Genomic DNA, 20788 nt, shown 5'->3' with positions numbered 1-20788 from the left:
GTGTGGGGTGCGTGTCTTGGTCTCATTTAATGGCAACTGTCAGTCTGTAAATTGGCTTTTTGGTCTCATTCATTCATTCAAAATGGGGATAGGGGCTGGAATTATTCCAGGAATTTCATCAGATCTACACCATCTAATGTAACAATGTATTGATTTGACAACACTACACCCACACTATTTAATGGTGTAGATCTGGTGGAATTGCTGGAATAATTCCAGCAAATCCTTTTCCTTCAAAATGTGCGTCTGTGAATTCAAAATCATCACAGTTTGGATTGAGTTGTGGGGGATATGAAATTCAAGAAACTTAAAGAGAAAGTTTTGAACTTTGAAGAAAACTGTGATGCATACGTTGAATGGGGATGGGTGGGGTACGTGGAAAATCGCCCATTAAAGGAAATGAGAGGTGTCTAATTTGCCAACTCAAGATTATGTGGCTTATTAATTTTGTATTATGGTGATTTTCTTGACTGTTATAGATGGCTCTCTCCTGATCTCTTTGGCTCTTATTTATTTATTTATTTGAGCCTAAACAAAGATGAGTTTCTCTACAATGTATCATGTGTCACTCACTGCATTCTTTTGTTTTTAATAGTGTAGTTTTAGGCTTTAAAGTAATCACAAGCGAAATCTGTGTTGGATCTCAATTTGAATTTTGGGATTCAAAAAAATGTTTAAAGTAATATAATTTTGTAAATGAGTTTTTGTTTGACTTTAAAGATGACAGAAGTTATTTTGAAAGCTTGCGTTCGGTTTTTGTCACATTTAGGGTATCATATACACACAGACGTCAAATGGACGATAACCCAACTCGGTTAGTGAATTTTTTTGGAGTCAAATTCTATGGATTGATAGGTATTAAGTTCGATTTTTATTGGTAGCAATATATTTGTGGACACATGATAAATTTGGCTTAATTTACTATATCGTCAAGTGAAAAACTTATATGTTCGTCGACTCGAGTTTAAGTCCACAATAGATGTTTAAAGTAAATTTGTATGGTGTGATAAGTTTTGCTCATATTCAATATGTATATCAAATGTTCAAATGAAAAACTTGTATCGGATGTTTAAAGGGTAAACTCGTATGGTGTCAGTTTAGACCTATATCGAAGTCTAAAGGATAAATTTGAATGATGTGATGTTTATTATGGTGTCGTCGGGGATAAAAATATATACATATTAAAATAAAATAAAATAAATATACATATTAAAAGAGTGGAAATAAAAAAATATATCTCTCTCTGCTTTTGACAAAAAGGCAAGATGATCCGCGGAGGCGGAGGAGTAAGAACAGTGGAGACAACTTGAACGCGAGAGTTGTGTCTTCATTGTCGGCCAGATCTGGTCACACCCACTTAGCAATCGCAGTGTATATTCCGTGTTCGGTTGTTTATGCAATTTTGAAGAGTGAATATCAAAATTACCTCCCCGAGATGGATGCTTTGAGGAAACAAGCTAGCAAGCTCAGAGAACAAGTCGCCAAGCAGCAGCAAGTAACTCTTTAAATCTCCCTTTTATTCTTTTTATCTGATCATTTGTTTCAGCTCTTAAGTCTATGTATTTTCTTTGTTTGGTTGACGCGCAATTGTATGAAAATTACAATGAAGACAATGGGATTTGTGTTTTGAGGGTTTGTGTATTTCTGGGTTTGAAACGATGAATGGAAATTTCAACAGCATTAAATTTTGAAACTTGTATCGGCCCCTTGATTTCTCTGATCCTATTTTTCTCGATTTCTCTCTGCATCTTGGTTTTCTTCTAATTATTCTTCAGTTTAGGGAGAAATTTTGTCCTGTTGTTGCCTTTCGGATTAGATGAAGTGATGAATTGTAGTAGATCTCATTATTTGCCTGCCTAGTAGCAGTTACAGCTTAATTCATTTTTTAACCTCATAATTACATCATGAGAGTATATCTTCTTTCAAAAGAATATATATTTTTTTCAACTGCTGTTTTCTTTGGTTGAACAACTCCACTCACTGTATTTTTTTTCCCAGTTTCAAGCTGTAATAAAGCAGTTCAGTGGAACAGGTTATGAAAGCTCAGATGTAGTGGTCATTGATGAGATTGAGATGCAGAGGCACCAACTGCTAGAGAAACTGTACAGATCCACTCGTGCTGGAAAGGTGCAGATGGTTTTGTTGTTCATTGCAAAGTTCCTTTTACTTGAATTTTTTTTTGTTTTGCCTTGCACCCTAAGAAACAATATATATTGTGATTGTCATGCTGCCTACAGGTTTTATTAGACATAGCTGTTACCTGTGTTAAAGGGCTATAATCGTACCTTTCTATTTTGCTTCCCGTACATTTTGATTGCTTGACGATAGTTGCTTCCCATACATTCAGTATTGAGTAATATGTTTCACATGTTACAAATAGTTCAATAAATCTTAGAAGGAAAGTGATACACACACACATTGGGGACGGTCAAACCCAGTGCACAAGGCTCCTACCATCATGAGTAATGGGGAGACAAATAGCAAAGCCTTACCACCATAGTGAAAAGAGGGTGCATGTGGTTGGAGCCCATGGTGCCATTCTTGTGATGGAGTAGCCTAACACCAAAGTTCTAAAGTTATTCTAAAGTTAGATATGATGGGGAATGGGGATTGTCAGGACTCAGGAGTATTCATTCATTGTCTTCAATCGAATGAGTTTCTTCATTATACAACTTAAGTATGTTATTACATCTTAACTTGGATTTGTTGAAGCCTACCAAACAGTTTACCTCCCATTCCTCAATATAACAATGTTTTTCAAATCTCATTTCTCAGGAATTCCAGAAAGATATTGTGAAAGCAGCGGAGGCATTGACTGTCATTGGGTATAAGCATATTGAGACAGGTGAAAACTTCGCTGAGATCTGCAGTTACTCTGTGTGATTGTATGGGAATATAGTAAAGTTCGAATAACTATGCTATCTGTTGTATTGACAGGGTTAGTAACTTTATTGGTTCTTTTACTTTTGACTTTTTTGGACTCAGGAACCAAGTTGGCAGAGGATTGCTGCAAATATGGAGCAGAGAACATTGCTGATACTGACAACCTTCTTCCTAAGGCTGCAGCTATTTATGGTGATTCTCGTAAACATGTGGAAAAGGAGCAAGAAGACTTTAACCGACTGTTGCTTTCACAGGTTTACTTCTTTTGATATTATTGGAAAAAAACAATGTAGCACTTAATTAGATTGTCTGTCGTATGCATTTTTTTCTATCATATAAATGACGAACCTGTTGGAATTATGAGAGAATATTACGTTTCTTGTAATTATGGGTTGTAAATATTCCCTTTAATTACTTTGATTTAGTTTCCTAGAATTAGGTTGATTTGATTGATTTAGTTTCCCTAATTTAGGGCTCTCAATGTAACTATATAATGTACAACCTCACAACATGAATATACAACACAAATTATTCAATTCTTCTTGGTATCGGAGCCTAGGGTTTTCTTTATCATCACTGTTCACGGTTCTATTCAGACGGTTCACGGTACTGTTCACAAGTACTGTTCACGAGCAGTTTTCTCGGCTTTTTCTGGCAGCACGTATCTCTTTTGTTTTTCATCGACTTCGGCAGCTCTTTATCTCAAGCGTGACTCTGTTCGCATCTGTCTCTTTTCGCACACATCTATCTCAAACATATTTGTGTGTATCTGTCTCTGCGCGCACCTATCTCTCGTCGTGCGTGTCTATCAGTTTCTCTTAGCGAGTGTTGCAAGTATCTTTGTTGGGTTATCTTTGGCAAATCTCTGTCTCGGTGTATCTCTGTCAGTCGTGATTATTTCACGAATTGATTCAACTACTGCCTAACTTTGGGTAAAATTTTATGATTTCTTGGCTTGCACTGTGGCAATTTACTTTTGCCGAGATGGATTATAGTCATCTTTCACCAGATTTGAGCCAGCTCCAGTCCCAGATTGCTCAACTCCAGTCCCAGATTGCTCAGCTACAGTCATCAGCTGTTATTGCTGCAGGTACTCCTACTGCTTTCCATGGTAAGTCAGGGAATCCCACTTGGATTTTGGATTCTGGGGCTAACAACCACATGACTGGTGAGCTTTCCACCTTCACCTCTTCTGTTACTCCTATCAACCAATCTGTCTGTATTGTTGATGGTACTTCTCTCCCAATTCGTAGTCAGGGCAGTGCCCGTTTGTCTCCGGATATTACTCTTCCTTCTGTTTATTATGTTCCTAAATTTACATGTAATCTTCTCTCTGTCAGTCGCCTTGCCAAACACCTGAATTGTGCTGTTGTCTTCTTATCTGACCGTTGTTTTTTACAGGACCTGACTTCGAAGAAGATTTTTGGCAGGGGGTTTGAGCATGACGGCCTCTACTACTTTGGTGACCCACCTTCATCTGATGTCTCATTGTCTAGTCTTCAAGCTTCCACACTATCGGTTCTAGATCCTTCTACTTTATCTTCCTCTGTTCTAGATCCTTCTACTTTATCTTCCTCTGTTTTTTCCCTTGCTACTGTAGATTTGTGGCATGCTCGTCTAGGCCATGCAAACTTTCAATATCTATGTTCGCTTTTTCCGCCTTTGAATAAAGCGTGCAAAAATTTTAAATTTCATTGTGAGGTTTGTGAATTGTCCAAACATACACGCACTTCTTATATTCCTCGCATGCGTCGTTCTCCCGCTGCATTTGACCTTGTTCACTCTGATGTCTAGGGACCATCTCCCACTACTGCTTTTTCTCAACATCGTTATTATGTTACCTTTATTGATGACTACACTCGATGTACTTGGGTTTATCTTATGAAAAACAAATCTGAAGTCTTTGATCATTTCACTAATTTTTTTCACATGGTTAAAACTCAATACAATACTGTTGTTCGTGCCATTCGGTCTGACAATGGCGGTGAATATCTCACCAATGAGTTTCGCACTCAACTTGCTCAAAATGGGATCCTTCAACAGCTCACGTGCCCCTACACACCTGAACAAAATGGTGTCGCGGAACGCAAGAACCGTCACATCATGTCTGTCGTTCGATGTCTTCTTCGAGGTATGAATGTCCCCAAAACTTTCTGGCACTTAGCTGTTCTTACTGCCACATACCTTATCAATCGTACTCCGAGTCGGGCACTTCAGGGTGCAACACCCCTTCGTGTCCTTCAGCCAGGTACTACTCTGTTTTCTCTTCTTCCTCGTGTGTTTGGCTGTACCTGTTTTGTTCAAAATCGTAGTCCCTCCCGTACCAAACTTGATGATAAAGCCATTCGCTGTGTTTTTACCGGGTATTCTTCCATGTCTAAAGGTTATCGATGTTATGATCCCGTTTCTCGTCGCTTTTATCACTCTTTGGATGTTACTTTTTTGGAGACTATTCCTTTTTTCTCAGGTAGCCCTCTTATATCAGAACCGACCGTGGAGCCTTCTCTCACCATCCCAGATCAATCATCACCTCCACGACCGATTTTGTTACCCGAGTCTTCCTCCCCTTCACCTTCTCCTGACTCATCATCTACTCCTAGTGCACCATCTCTTGTTCCCTTTGATCAGGTCTATACTCGGCGCCCGTCTGCTCCTGCCCCTCCGCCAACGTCTTCTCCGGAATCAGGTACTTCCCTTTCTCCTGTTTCTGTTCCTCGTTACCCCACTCGTGATCGTCATCCCCCTTCCCGTTTTGGATTTACGAGTAGTACTGACCATCCCATTGCCAAGTATTTGTCTTATCATTGTTTTTCAGATTCCTATAAGACCTTTCTTGGCAAGCTTGACTCCGATTTGATCCCTCGCTCTGTCCACTCTGCTCTCCAGAATCCTAAGTGGGTCTCTGCCATGGAAGCAGAGATGGATGCCCTACAACGTAATCATACTTGGGACCTTGTTGATCTTCCTTCTGGTGAGAGCACTGTTGGTTGTAAGTGGGTGTTCACTATCAAGTATCAGGCTGATGGTTCGGTTGATCGCTATAAGGCTCGTCTTGTGGCCAAAGGATTCACTCAGATTCCCGGCAAAGACTTTGGAGCCACGTTTGCTCCAGTTGCGAAACTTACTACAGTTCGTCTCCTTGTTTCTCTTGCTGCTACATACTCTTGGCCTCTACATCAGATGGATGTTAAAAATGCGTTCCTCAATGGGGACCTTTCCGAACTATCTACATGGATCCTCCACCAGGTTTTCACGGCCAGGGGGAGTATTCGGGGAAAGTATGTCGTCTCCGGAAATCTCTTTATGGCCTTAAGCAGTCTCCTCGGGCATGGTTCGGCCGCTTCAGTGAAGTTGTGCTTGCTATGGGGTTTGTTCAGTGTCACTCGGATCACACATGTTTCATTCGTCGCCAGTCTCAGGGCAAGTGCATTATTATCTCAGTCTATGTTGATGATATCCTTATTACTGGAGATGACTCCCCAGGTATTGTTCAGGTAAAGGATGATCTGCGAAAATCCTTTGATACTAAGGATTTAGGTCCCCTCCGATATTTTCTTGGCATTGAGGTTGCTCGTTCTCGCCGTGGCATATTTTTATCCCAGCGGAAATATGTTCTTGATCTTCTGCAGGATACGGGTATGCTTGGTTGTAAACCTGCCTCTACTCCTATGATTCCTAACCTCAAGCTATCTTCTGAACCCACTACAGAAGGCGCCTGCCTACATTTTGAAGCACCTAAATATTTGTAGCCTTGCCCTTGTTTCGCACAGGGGCTGTTTTCGTGCTTGAATCCATGATATCTTAGCAAAGGAGAAACTTTAATGTCCCAGTCTCTTATTCGGTTTTTTTCAGGTCTTAGATCCCATGAGAGCGATGATCAATGGCGCTCCTTTGGAAGATGCTCGTCATCTTGCTCAACGTTATAGTCGGATGAGGCAGGAAGCAGAGACACAGGTATTCGGAGAACTGGAAATTGTCTGCTACTGACATGCCATCCATTTCACTTGATTTCTGACTTTTTGGTTCCTAATCTGATTAATTTCCTGGAATCTTATTTATTATATTGATCACTAAAAGCATACAGGCAGCAGAGGTTTCCCGAAGACAAGCACGGGTTAAGGAAGCTCCAACCCATGAAAATGTTGCAAAGCTGCATGCTGCAGAGGCAAGGATGCAGGAACTAAAAGCAAATATGGCAGTTCTTGGTAAAGAAGCTGCGTCTGCATTATCTGCTGTGGAAGCACAACAACGAAGGTTGACTTTCCAGAGGCTTGTTGCAATGGTGTGTATGCTCGCACAGTATATGAGTCTCTTTTGTAGTTATTATCACTTTGGCCTTTGATGATTAAGTTTAAATTTTGGAAGGTTGAAGGAGAAAAGAACCACCATCTCAGAATAGCTGCTATATTTGCTGAGATTGAAGCTGAGGTTAGTTCCTGACTTTATTGTCTTCTGGGGAGATATCGTATTCATAGCAGCTGTATAAGCTTATATCTTACTCACTTGTGTCAGATGGTCTCAGAGAAGCAGCATAAGGAGTCTGCTCCCCCGATGAAGCTTCCAGTCATGTCCGAGAATTTCCAAGAGAAAACAACGTACTTCCTTGCTGAAGTGAGTTTTCATTTACTGGAAGTGTGTGTTTAGGGGATCATTTCGTGGAACCTAGTACTTCCAAAATTTTCATTCCACCCTCTCAATTTACGTAATTTCTATTTTCATCAGAAGTTAGCATCCTTTATTAGGAATTTTATGGATTGATACTGAGCAAGTGCTGCTTAAAAACATCAAAAAAAAGTGCTGTGTAAAATCATATAATACAATGCCTATACCAGTGTTTGTGGTAGATCTGAGCTTTACTCTGTTTACATTTTTAATTTGAAAAACCAATGAAGGAATTGAATGAATATCATCATCATCATCAAAACCTTTATCCCAATTAAATTGGGAAACGAAACCCGTAGAATTGAAGAGTAATAAATGTCAAGTCAAGCATCTTCATATAATGTGAAAAAGCACTTCTTTGTATAGAAGACAGGAATACAGTGATGGTTGCAACTGCAACACATTAGTGTTTCTGGAAAGGAATGCATTGACGATATCCACATGATTGAGTTATTAATGCTTTTCATTACTTTGGACCAGTCCACTACTTGTTTGCTACTCTTAATCATCTTCCTGATCAACCAAGCACCGAACATGACGTATGTTATATGACTCTGATGAATGGTTTTGACTCTTGCAGGCAATGCATCCGTTTAGTGCTGCATCAGAAAAGAGCTGAGCTTGGCAGTAGGCGACTATATTGTTGTGCGAAAGGTGCTTCTAACTTTTAGACATGTCTGCATTGCATATAGGCATTAGGCGAACATGTGGCTCAGTGGTTAGAGGTCATATGTTCAAACTCCAAAAACAACCTCTACGCATATATGTGAGGGAAGACTACGTATATCTTGCCTTTCCTCAACCTGCCAACTGCGGGAGGCTTGTGCACGGAAGTTGTTTATTTTTTTTTTACCTCGATTGCATATATAGGTGACATCTACTTAACTGATAGGTAGTTTCTGGCTTAGTTGTATAAATTTTCCACTATTTGCTTTTGGGACGAAGGAAAATATGATCTTTAAATTGCTGAATGCAAATCTCCTTGGAGTTGAAGTGAACAAAGGTCGTTTGCCCATCTAGCCTATTTTTAGCTAGTAGCTGACCTTTCTGACTGTTCCTTAAAATACTGGTATTTCTAACCTCTTAAAACATTATAATATGCTTTCTGCACCTTATTTCAGTAGTTTTGGTCTTTAGTTCATTAATCATTCCATCTTCATCGTTTTCCCTTTTTATGAATTGAACATTCATCCTGACAAATAACCCCAAGGAACTGGTCAAAATTCTCAATAGGGATCTTCTCATTTTGTCGAGCAAAAGGAAATAATAATAATGAATCTAGTTGCCTTTACATTTCACTGTTATGATAGCAGAGCTTATCATGCTATGGATTGACCATAACTGGAAAAGGTATTGGGAAAGCAGACTTCTGGAGTCATGAATTCCCTTGGTTCTCCTTAACTTCTTCTGTCCTTTAATACATGCATCGGCGTTCTCTCAGGTGAACCAATCAGGATGGTCAGAAGGTGAATGCAAAGGGAAGGCAGGCTGGTTTCCATCGGCCTATGTGGAGAAGCGCCAGAGAATTCCCTTAAGTAATGGGGCTGCTGAAGTTTTTTAGTTCTTTTGTTCAAATGTAATAATTAAACAAGAGAGGGAAAAGAACTGCTGCTTTGTTTGCTTCTGTTCCATTGAAAAATTTACATTTATTCTGGCATTACATTCGCTCATTCAAGTTACAAGACAATGGCCTTTCTTTGTGGAAAGCTGGTTATTTTTAACAATGGGCAAGTCTGAGTAATTCTGCTCTCTCTCTCCTCTTGATTTTGTCATTGAAAGAGTTGTCAATTTCCAACTTAGTTACCAAATGTTCACGTGTTCTAACTTGAGAATCCAGAGTTGAAAATTTTTTCAAGACAGATTTCTATGTCGATTTTTTATGTCACATCAACAGTTTAATTGCTCGAATGGTTGAAAATATGTCCGAGTCTACATATTTGAACAATTAATGGGGCCCAAGAAAATCTGTTCTAAGCTGGGCTTCTGAAAAATTATTTTGAAGCCTAAGCTCGGCCAGATTAGGCTCATTTTGAGAAAACTGGGCTTGAGGCCCATTTCGTTGCGCTACGAATCTGATCTCACCTTAAGCCCATTTGTGGAGGCTGAAGCCCGTTTTGACTAAACTAAATCAGTAAGATATTGACTAAACCCCTCCTCTTTTGAAACAAAGCGAACTTGAAGAGGGCGGGGTTGCGGGGTTTCTTTTCAAAACCCTCCACAAATAAAAACTAGACAATAAAACAGAGAACAACACCTTCTCTTTCTCTCTCTGTCTGTCTGTTCGTTTCTATCTGCTTGTTTTTGTCTTTGGGATTCGTGCAGTCTCGATCCTCAATTTCTCTCGCTTTCTCCGCACAGAACCAAACCCAGTGAGGTAATACCGCCTCTCCTCGAAAACCCTTCAACCCTACTTTTCTTTTTATTCTCTCTTTTCTTTGCCACTCTTTTTTTTTTTTCATCGCTCTCATTTCCTCTTTTCTCTAGTTTTAGAATGTTAGGGTTTGAGACGTTCCCTGCAACTCCGACCCAGGGCCAAACTGGCCCTGGCCATGGCATTCCTCTTGAGAGATGGCATCTGCTCAAAAGGTAACATTTTTTTACCTCTTCGGGTTTGTGTTGTTAAGGTGTTGGTTGTTTGTAAATTAATAAGCCTTGGAAGGCGTAAAGATTTGTTATTGATCTCCTTTTTTTGGTTTTATTTTGTGGGTTTTGAGTTTTCATTTCATGACTTTGTTGTCTGTGTTTTTTCGGAAGTTGCCAGCTTAGTAAAGCCTTGGTATTGATAATTATTTCCTTTTCTTTGTCGTCTTAGTCTTAGTCTTTATTTACGTTTTTCTTTTTTTTTGCAATTGGGAACTTGTGCCTTTTAGCTTTTGGGTTTGTGTTTTGAATTAGTACCTAACTACCAATTGTGGCAATGCCGGTTGATTTAATTTTTCAATCGACTGTTTGTATTTTTCTTCAGATTTGCCTGTTTTGTTTCACTTCGATTAAGAATTACTTGTGGGCTCTTGCGGATGGCAATGGGAACTGGGTTTTATCCGGGAAACCTTTTGGTGGTGTCATTGTCTGAGAGATTTGTGTTACTTAGGTACTGGGTTTTCAGTTGTGAATGTGAATAGAAGCTCTTGAGGCACTATATAATTATCCAAAAAGCCTAGATTTGATTTTTTAAAGGAGTGACTGGCCATGAGTTCCTAAACGTCTGCTTTTTTATGTCCCTAAACTGTTTTCTTTTTTACTTTTGTGTTCTGGCAATCAAATTTGGACCATGGATTATATTCTATCAGAGTACTAAAGTTTTTCTGGTAATTTATCTTCTTGAATTTTTTTTATCAACTTGTATGTTCTTTCCCTTTATATTGCACTTTCTCTCTGCCCATTGGTAACGTTTTTTGCATTAACAGAAAAAGGTACTTATGTGTTTGACATTATTCTAATAATATTGATGCTAAAAATCTTGGCTCCCCTTACAAATTCTAGTGATACAATCAATGTACCAATTGGGAGTGCTGAGGTGAAAATTATGCTTCAAATTGTCTTACAGCTTGAAAGTTGAAAGTCCTTTTGAGGTGGAATACTGTTGTTGGTATCATGTAAAATGCCTGCCAGAAAAAAATCTACAAGGAGTTATTTATCTTCAGTCTGATTCAATGAATCCTTTTGTATCGTGTGATTGGTTTAAAATTTAAAATTTATATATCTAAAATTTCTCCCTCTCTCTTTTAATATGGGGTTAGTTTTTGTTAGGTTGCTTACTTCTGACTCGATAATTTATTTTTTTTACAAATGCTAGGTTAGATACAAGAATGATGCAGATGTCGTCTGCTGAAAGGCTTTGGTTCCATTCCAACATTGGACATGAAATACTAATCAGTAAGGTACTGTTGGAAATTGTGGGTTGATATACTTGAGATTTGGAATAGGGAATGAAGCCATTGGTCCGTGTAGCGTAGGGAAACAACAGAGTATTATATTTGATTTTTGTTGTAAATTGATTAAGATGGTAGAAACGATGCTTCAATTTCTATGTTTGTGCTCTTTTGATTGCTATCTCTGTGTGTGTGTGTCTGTGGATTGTATACCTATGATTCTTTTGATGATGTTTCAGCTCCAAATTTTGATGAGGGTAGTCGGTTGAAATTCGGAATGAAAAATACTTAAAAAGTACTGGACAGAACAGTTTTATTGAGCAATATATTCAGATATAGGAAGTTTTCAGTCCCTCTGAGATCCTGAGCCTCTTTACTTTGAAATCTTCATGACATCCAAGTATGATTTCCCACCAAGTTTGCGAGAAAAATAACCCTTGAAGTAGTCTGCAGTTCCTATTCTGCGAAACATTGCAGGGTTCTCTGGACTAACAAGGCTTGGTGCTGGACCCATATCTGAGTCTAGCTTCGGACTATAAAATGTGGCAATGGAAAGCCTCTCCTTCACCGAATTAACCATCGCCCGGTGTTCAATGCTACGGTAGACTCCATTGGTTACAATCTGCCAAACCATAATCATTCAAGATCATCTGATTCAGGTACTATACAAGATAAAGCATGTTTTTGGTAATTGAATTTGATGTTACCTCCAAAATGTCTCCAATGTTGACTATGAAGGCATTAGGTAGAGGTTTAACAGGAACCCAGATCCCATCTTTCTTGACCTGTAGGCCCTCCATTTCATTTACTTGGGAAAGTATTGTGAGGCCAACAGAATCAGAGTGAGGGGTGAATCCAATCACAAGGTCTGGTTGTGGACATGGAGGATAGTAGTTCATCCTTATCCCCTGCATTCCTTCTTCAAACAGTAACTTCATGTCATTAGGTTCCATTTTTAGTGCTTTTTCCATGAAACCGAGTATTTCCATGGCCAAGTCTTTCAGGTCTCTTGAATAAGCCTCCAAGGTATCCCTGCATATGCAGAGCAACAGAATTTGTTTATGCAATACAAGTACTGTGCTGATAAAATGTTAAGATCATGAGGAATAGGTAAGCTGAGGGGAAGAGGAAGATTAGCAAACAAATGGGGTTTTCTCAATTGGGTTGGAAGGGTGACTATGTAGAACATATCAGACCAATCAAGTTTTTGCTCTTCAGAGACAACAAAGGCCTGACCAAATCCTTCCAAGTCACCAGGCTGTTGCCAACACTTCTTCTCTTCCTTTGGAAGGTTGAAGAATTCTTGAACTTCTTTCTACCCTTTCTCCACCAATTCCTCACTTACTCCATGATTTTGTAACTGCAGACAACTTTCACCATTAATTTCCCCGAATGACAAAGATTATCACAAAAGACTAATAGTGATGTGCATCTTAGACAAATGCATTAGTGTACCTGAAAGAAACCCCACTCTTTGCATGCATTGTGAAACTTTTGGAGCTCTGAATTCATGAATTCTTCGGACTTTAACATGTGCATGTCGATGACAGGGTTCTGCTGCGGAAAAGCTGCGGTATCTGGTGAAGTAAATGGAGGGTCTTGATCAGTTCGGACATACCTGGGTGGTAATGTTTTGAGAATTTGAGTGGCTCCTTTGCGAGCTCTTGAACGCTTGGAACCAGCAGAGAACCCCCTAGCCTTGTTAGCTTTTGCTCCATTGCTTGCTTATACTCGCTCCCCTCCTCCTCCTATATATATATATATATCTCATAGACAACAAACTGAAAGCAAATTCAAGCCTAGAAAAATCCAACCCGAAACGGACAACTTTTCCTACCTCTCAATTCCTACTGGCCGGCTGCTCTACTTTATTATCAGATTGGCACCACAAGGCTTTGAAAGTTATCTGTAACTAATAACAAATCAAGAAATAGACTGCCGTGTTTGTATTGTTTTCAAACACCATGTTACGCACCGCCGCACCGCATCACTATATAGCTAACTTTCAGCCCCTTACATAAATAAGATAAAAGATGTACGTACATGTTGCATGTTCCCCCGTCGGGTGTTGTTTCCCTTTTCCTGCATCTTACGTGTTGAGTGACAATCGCATGCGGCTGGCACTATTAGCAGTACACAACATTGTGTATATGCAGGAAATAACTCAAAATCATTCGGCTTAAGCTTGCAGGCTTTGGTGTTCTAGACTAATAATCTACAATAAAACCCTTTTTCGCTGACTCGTCGCTGATTTTCTTAAGAGTCATATTCACAAAAAGTTGAATTTTGTTGGAATACTCACGTGCTACATGTGTGTGCTAATGTGTGGTATATGTTGTGTATATGTGACATGAGTTACAACCACATGTATTGGGACGTTCTAGAATTGTGTATGTGAAAAAGTCAAGAATTATGTATGTCTATATATATGTATTGCTGCACTACCGTGTAAATATATGAAATGAAGTGAATATTTTATGTGTTCTGTACTTCTCTCCACCTCTCAAACCCAACAAATTTAACCAGGACATAATAATTAACTTCTGCAACTAATACGAAGAAAGACAGCACCTCCATGATATGTCTCCAGTGTTAAGAACAAAAGCATTTGGACGTGGGTATGATTCGAACCCATTGCCCTTCCTTTTGATTTGCAGGCCGATCTTCAGTTTCATTTAGCTGAAAGAGAATCGCAAGCACATCAGCATCAGAGTGAGGAGTGAAACCTATAGGTATAGTAGTTCATTCTAACTGATTGAACTCCATCTTCAAACAAATCTTTCCTTTCCTTGCCATTCATCTTTAAGGCTGTAGCCATATGACCTGATTAAGAGAGTGCTTTTTCACTTCTTTACGTACAAGATTTTATATAAAAACACAGTAAAATGCGTTGTCACGCGTTAAAGTTGATTCAAACTTATCCGTTAAATTAAATAAATTATTCTTAATTAATAGGCATTGGTGCCACTGGACTGTCTATATTTTTTTATATAATCTTTGAATTATGAAAAAGAAAACCCAATTAGCAAAGTAGTTGTTATAAGTTGCTATCATGATCATGAGATACAGAACGATTGAAATTAGGGTTGCAGGCAGTTGTTGCCTCTCATCATCATCGAAGTCATGAATTTTTCTATGTTTCAATTAAACACGTAATAGACAAGAAAAAGAAGTCATAATGACACGTTAATAATAGAGATTTGAGCCAAACGTGTTGGAGTAAAAATACAGCAAAAAAAGGAAAGAAAAGGTTACTGTTTGGCAAACGTGTATGCAGATGGTGAACCATGGTGCAAGCTCTTCAGTAATGGAGGAGCTGAAATATGAGATCGAAGAATTTTACAAGCTTCCTCGGGAAGAGAAAGACAAGTACAAGGTAAGGCCTGGAGATGTTGAAGGGTACGAAACCATCGCCCGAAGAGAAGGGAAACTTTGTTGGGGTGATAGCTAGCTAGGTTTTATGATAAACAATCATTTTAGTCTAGCTCAGGCGGAGGCGAGATTATTTCCTGATTAAACCGTGAGGGGAGGCAAAGAATTAGATATAAAAATATACATCCACAAAAAGGTGTAGGTTATGGTTCTAACACTGGGAGAGACGAGATTATTTCCTGATAAAGCCTTGGGAGGGAAGGAATGCCCGCAAAGTACTTCAGAGCTCAATATTCACTGAAAAATAATTAATGAATTAAAATTTCAATTTGACACATGAAATTTCCACTTCAAAATGGTGCTTCTTCCAAGGTAGGAGCGTAAACAATCGGTTTTTGACATAAAACTAACCGATCAATCGGTCGGTTAAAGGTAATTATTGGGTTAGTTTTTGTTAGATTGCTTACTTCTGACTCAATAATTTTTATTTTTTTTTACAAATGCTAGGATAGATACAAGAATGATGCAGACGACGTCCGCTGAAAGGCTTTGGTTCCATTCCAACATTGGACATGAAATACTAATCGGTAAGGTACTGTTGGAAATTGTGGGTTGATATACCTGAGATTTGTAATAGGGAATGAAGCCATTGGTCCGTGTAGCGTAGGGAAACAACAGAGTATTATATTTGGTTCTTGTTGTAAATTGATTAAGATGGTAGAAACAACGCTTCAATTTATATGTTTGTGCTCTTTTAATTTATCTCTCTGTTGTGTGTGCGTGTGTGGATGGTATACCTATGATTCTTTTGATGAGGGTAGTCAGTTGATATTTGGAATGAAAATACTTAAAAGTACTGGACAGAACAGTTTTATTGAGCAATATATTCAGATACAGGAAGTTTTCAGTCCCTCTGGGCTCTGAGCCTCTTTACTTTGAAATCCTCATGACATCCAAGTACGATTTCCCACTAAGTTCGCGAGAAAGATAACCCTTGAAGTAGTCTGCAGTTCCTATTCTGCAAAACATTGGAGGGTTCTCTGGACTAACAAGGCTCGGTGCTGGACCAATATCTGAGTCCAGCTTCGGACCATAAAATGTGGCAATGGAAAGCCTCTCCTTCACCGAATTAACCATCGCTCGGTGTTCAACGCTTTGGTAGACTCCATTGGTTACAATCTGCCAAACCATAATCATTCAAGATCATCTGATTCAGGTACTATACAAGATAAAGCATGTATTAGGTAATTGATGTTACCTCTGAAACGTCTCCAATGTTGACTATGAAAGCATTAGGTAGTGGTTTAACAGGAACCCAGATCCCATCTTTCTTGATCTGTAGGCCCTCCATTTCATTTACTTGGAGAAGTATTGTGAGGCCAACAGAATCAGAGTGGGGGGTGAGTCCAATCACAAGGTCTGGTTGTGGGCATGGAGGATAGTAGTTCATCCTCATCCCCTGCATTCCTTCTTCAAACAGTAACTTCATGTCATTAGGTTCCATTTTTAGTGCTTTTGCCATGAAACTGAGTATTTCCATGGCCAGGTTTTTCAAGTCTCTTGAATAAGCCTCCAAGGTATCCCTGCATATGCAGAGCAACAGAATTTGTTTATGCAATACGAGTACTACTGTGCTGATAGAATGTTAAATGGTTATGAGGAATAGATAACCTGAGGGGAAGAGGAAGCTTAGCGAACAGATGGGGGTTTCTCAATTGGATTGGAAGAGTGATTATGTAGAACATATCAGCCCAATCAAGCTTTTGCTCTTCAGAGACAACAAAGGCCTGACCAAATCCTTCCAAGTCACCGGGCTGTTGCCAACACTTCTTCTTCTCTTCCATTGGAAGGTCGAAGAATTCTTGAACTTGTTTCTTCACTTTCTCCACCAATTCCTCACTTACTCCATGATTTAGTAACTGCAGACAACTTCCACAATTAATTTCCTTGAATGACAAAGATTATCACAAAAACTCTAATAGTGATGTGCATCTCAGACAAATGCATTAGTGTACCTGAAAGAAACCCCACTCTTTGCATGCATTGTGAAACTTTTCGAGCTCTGAATTCATGAATTCTTCGGACTTGAACATGTTCATGTCGATGACAGGGATCTGCTGCGGTATAGTTGTGGTATCTGACGAAGTCAATGGATGGTCTAGATCGGTTCGGACATATCTGGTTGGTAATGTTTTGAGGGGCTCCTTTGCCAGCTCTTGAACGCTTGGAACCAGCAGAGAACCCCCTAGCCTTGGTAGCTTTTGCTCCATTGCTTGCTTATACTGTCTCTCCTCCTCCTCGTCCCCTCTCTCTCTCTCTCTCTATATATATATATGTAACAAATTCAAACGGGTCACTTTTCCTACCTCTCAATTCCTGCTACCTACTGGCCGGCTGCTCTACTATATTAAGAGATGGGCGCCACCAGGCTTTGAAAGTTATCTGTAATTAATAACAAATCAAGAAATAGACTGCCGTGTTTGTATTGTTTTCAAACACCTCGTTCCATAAGTCATAGAGATCCCAGTAAATGAGATCTCAGTCATCAATCAATCTTGATCATTGATTGATATAAGTGTAAGGCCCACAAAATCTGATGCACATAATCAAGGGACATAATTGGTTACTGAAATGACTAAAATCTCATTTACTGAGATCCCTATCACTTCTATTGTAAAGATCTATGTACATCTTGCAAGTTCTGCACACGGGTGTTGTTTACCTTTTCCTGCATCTTTATATGTTGAGTGACAATCATATACGGGTGGCACTATTAACAGTATACAACATTGTGGACGTGCAGGAAATAACTCAAAATCATTTATCTTAAGCTGCTTTGCACATCTAATGCTCTCAGGTAAGGTAATCCAGATATGGAATTTGCATTCAATTTCCGAGCGAAAAACTCCTTCAAAAATACTATGCCACTGGTACTTGTCGGAAAATCGCAGGATTAAGCAGATCAATAAGGCTGGTTTTACTAGTATTTTGTTGTCTAATGGCCATCTGAATATTCTGCCTCAAGAAGAAAAGAAGCTTGCAGGCTTTGGTGTTTTAGACTAATAATCTACAATAAAGCCCTTTTTCGCTGACTCGCCGCTGATTTCCTTAAAAGAATCATATTCACTAAAAGTTGAGTTTAACCAGGACATAATAATTAACTTCTGCAACTAATGGAAAGAAAGACAGTACCTCCATGATGTCTCCAGCGTTAAGAACAAAAGCATTTGGACGTGGTATGAGTGGAACCCATCTCCATTCCTTTTGATTTGCCGGCCGGCCTTCAGTTTCATTTAGCTGATAGAGAGTGCTTTTTCACTTCTTTTAGAGTAATCTTCCTAAATCTTTCTGCTGCAACAGTCAAATGAAAATTGAAGACTCGTTATAATAGGAATCCGAGTCATTGGTATCTTAATTATCCGATCTACGGAGTTATACGTATAAAATTTGATATGCATCATGTGAGACATATAGGGTTGACAAATGTCTAAAAACATCAAACTATACAATAAAATGTGCTGTCCCGCATTAAAGTTGATCCATCATCCATATCTTTTTTTTTTCTTTTGAGGTGTCAATTTGAGAATTTCAATAGTCCTGAACTTTATTGGTTCCAACTTTCAAGTTAAAGCAAACTTACCCGTTAAGGTGGTGCTTGGCTGCCTATACTTTTGATATAATCTTTGAATTATGAAAAAGAAAACAATTAGCACCATAGCAGAGTAGTTGTTATAAGTTGCTATCAATATCATGATCAGGGCCAAAAATCATTCATCCCTAAAATAAAAAAAGACCCAAGACCTTGAATTTGATATACCACCATAACAAGCAAGAAGAAGTTAACACAGTTGCGCACTGTGAGAGAATGGGGGTCGAAGAAATACCAACTGCGACAGAGGAACAAACGAACCCTGAGAACCCACCAAATGATGACGACACCGAGGAAGGCGAGATCGTCGGAGAGGAGGACTCGTCGATCAAGAAATCAGCTGAAATTCCCCTCCAGCAGCACCCGCTCGAGCACTCTTGGACTTTCTGGTTTGATAATCTCTCGGCAAAGTCGAAGCAGGCCGCCTGGGGTAGCTCTATGCTCTCAATCTACACCTTTGCGACTGTTGAAGAGTTTTGGAGGTGAATTTTTAGTGTATTCGCTTTCTTTCTCAACATTTCGTGTATTTTTTGTGTCGGAGTTATTTAGTGCGATACGGAAACGAAATGGAATGAAATAAAATGAACGTTAGCTTTATGATTTTGGTGATCGGATAAATCTTCGATTGAAACGAACTCCACTTTGCTTGGATGTGTTTTGGTTACTTGATTCATGACCAAGATGATCTTGTAGTAGGAAAGAATACTTATTTAACCTAATTTGTATGAAATTCTAGTTTAGGCTTTTTTTGTACTTTCTTTCCCTTCAATTTTCTTACAATAAGGATCCTTTTGAACGTTATCGAGAGCGTTTGGAAGAAAGATGATTGAATCTGATATTTAATATGAGTTGAAATGAAGAGGCCAATATCAAGGGCACCCCTTGGGCGAGGGACAATGAAATTCTACCAACGAGATATGTTTAGTATACTTAAGACCAGATTGCACGCTGAAAGAAGATCCACATAGTTGATCCTAATTATTTTCATGTAGCAGATTGGGATTAAGTCCTAATAACGACACTCTTCCTCAGATGCTCCCTAACCATTTGGCACATTTTCTTAGTACTGAGGAAGACAAATGTTGTAATTTTCTTACATATCCATCTCCAGAATATATGAGGCCTTTTGTGCTATTTTTCTTCATGCCTTACAAATATCATTATTTTTGGGAGCAATGGCTCTTATTAAATTCATATAAAATGACTATATGCTCTTGCAAGAATTGGAGTCCATCTTTCTCATTAAAAGTAGATCCGGTAGAATTTCAAGCTACTGTAAATTTGGGTTATTTTGCAAGGGATGTGTCTGCATTGATTGCAACAGTAATTATTTTGTGCTCCACTTTATGGGCCATCACTTGTAGGAAATGCTAAGTGACGCTTCCTATAACTGTAAGGGCTTGGATACTCGGGATATATATGGATCATAGGAGTTATGACCTAAACCTATTGCTTTCGTTTTTTATGGTTTCTAGTACAAATATGCATGGAAAAGAGTAATTAAATACATGCCGTAACAGTAAGTTTTAACACTTAAATATGAGACTAACTTTTCTTTCTCAGCTTTATTGTGTGTCTTTATTAATTATTAGAGTATTTTGTTTTTATTGGATGGCACTTACATGTATTAATTGTGGCATAAGATACTTTATATTATAAGTTTCTCCTGTATGAGTTAAGAAGGTGACATGACAAATGTGTCTCTGACGGCCCAATTTGTTGTGTATTATCATGAGATGAACAATTTATTTCTATTGTTCAATATGTTATAAATTTATGTTTGCCGCTTTTACTTTTGTGTTGTTGACTGATAATGACCCTGTTATGTTATATAGTGTATTCATGTCAGAATCTGAAAATAAACTCTTCAATTTGTTTTCTTGGAATTCGTATATCTAATAAACTGATTTGTGTGTGTTGTGATATGATCTGCCATACCTCAATAAGTTTTGCAATGTTCAAGTTTTTCTATTTCGGATGCCCACTTGAATTGTTTGTAGTTGAAGTTGGATTCTGCTTTCTAGTGATTATAGTTGTTACATCATAAAGATCATTTTTTGGGTCCCTGTGGACTGAGGACCAAGATTTAGTGTTTAAAGAATGCAGACGCGGGGATGTATGGAGATCGCTTCCTCACCAATCAAGCGAAAAAAATGAAAAAAAAAATACGCGTTCTATTTTTCTCTCTGGTGTGTGCCAGGAACAAGTTGTTTGGGGGGGGGGGGGGGGACTACCCGATGGAATTTATTGCGAAAATTAATCAAATTTATGTATGCAAACCATAGATTTTGGTATCTTATGAATTGAATTCCAAGCAAGCAAGGTCTTTCAAATTTTTTTTGTGTAAAAA

General features: G+C 38.7%; 3 protein-coding genes, 1 long non-coding RNA gene and 2 pseudogenes across 4 annotated transcripts in view; 4 read left to right on the top strand and 2 right to left on the bottom strand.

Moving 5' to 3' along the window:
- The first annotated feature begins 1262 nt into the window (after positions 1-1262).
- Positions 1263-9295, top strand: LOC120014307 (annotated as a pseudogene).
- Positions 9296-9525: 230 nt separating this feature from the next.
- Positions 9526-11648, top strand: LOC120014321. The gene is made up of 2 exons (XR_005471550.1): positions 9526-10131; positions 11342-11648. It is a non-coding gene; the product is annotated as an uncharacterized LOC120014321 (long non-coding RNA).
- Positions 11374-13135, bottom strand: LOC120014308 (annotated as a pseudogene).
- Positions 13136-15633: 2498 nt separating this feature from the next.
- LOC120014306 (protein SRG1-like) lies at positions 15634-17109 on the bottom strand. The gene is made up of 4 exons (XM_038866227.1): positions 16805-17109; positions 16461-16708; positions 16048-16372; positions 15634-15968 (listed from the first exon to the last, which is right to left on the bottom strand). Exons 1-4 carry the CDS (start codon positions 17057-17059, stop codon positions 15720-15722), a joined length of 1077 nt encoding a protein of 358 aa, XP_038722155.1. The 5' UTR covers positions 17060-17109; the 3' UTR covers positions 15634-15719.
- Positions 17110-18386: 1277 nt separating this feature from the next.
- LOC120014717 (eukaryotic translation initiation factor 4E-1-like) lies at positions 18387-19672 on the top strand. The gene has a single exon (XM_038866749.1). The coding sequence runs from the start codon at positions 18655-18657 to the stop codon at positions 18922-18924; it is 270 nt and encodes an 89-aa protein (XP_038722677.1). The 5' UTR covers positions 18387-18654; the 3' UTR covers positions 18925-19672.
- Positions 19639-20788, top strand: part of LOC120014084 (callose synthase 10-like) — a 3508-nt gene continuing 2358 nt past the window's right edge. Inside the window, exon 1 of the mRNA XM_038866011.1 lies at positions 19639-19761. Within this exon, the coding sequence (XP_038721939.1) occupies positions 19639-19761 (123 nt within the window). The remainder of the gene's footprint in view (positions 19762-20788) is intronic.

Source organism: Tripterygium wilfordii, chromosome 14, assembly GCF_013401445.1.
Source record: "Tripterygium wilfordii isolate XIE 37 chromosome 14, ASM1340144v1, whole genome shotgun sequence".
In the NCBI taxonomy this organism is placed as follows: domain Eukaryota; kingdom Viridiplantae; phylum Streptophyta; class Magnoliopsida; order Celastrales; family Celastraceae; genus Tripterygium; species Tripterygium wilfordii.
This window is presented reverse-complemented; position numbering and strand designations above follow the sequence as displayed.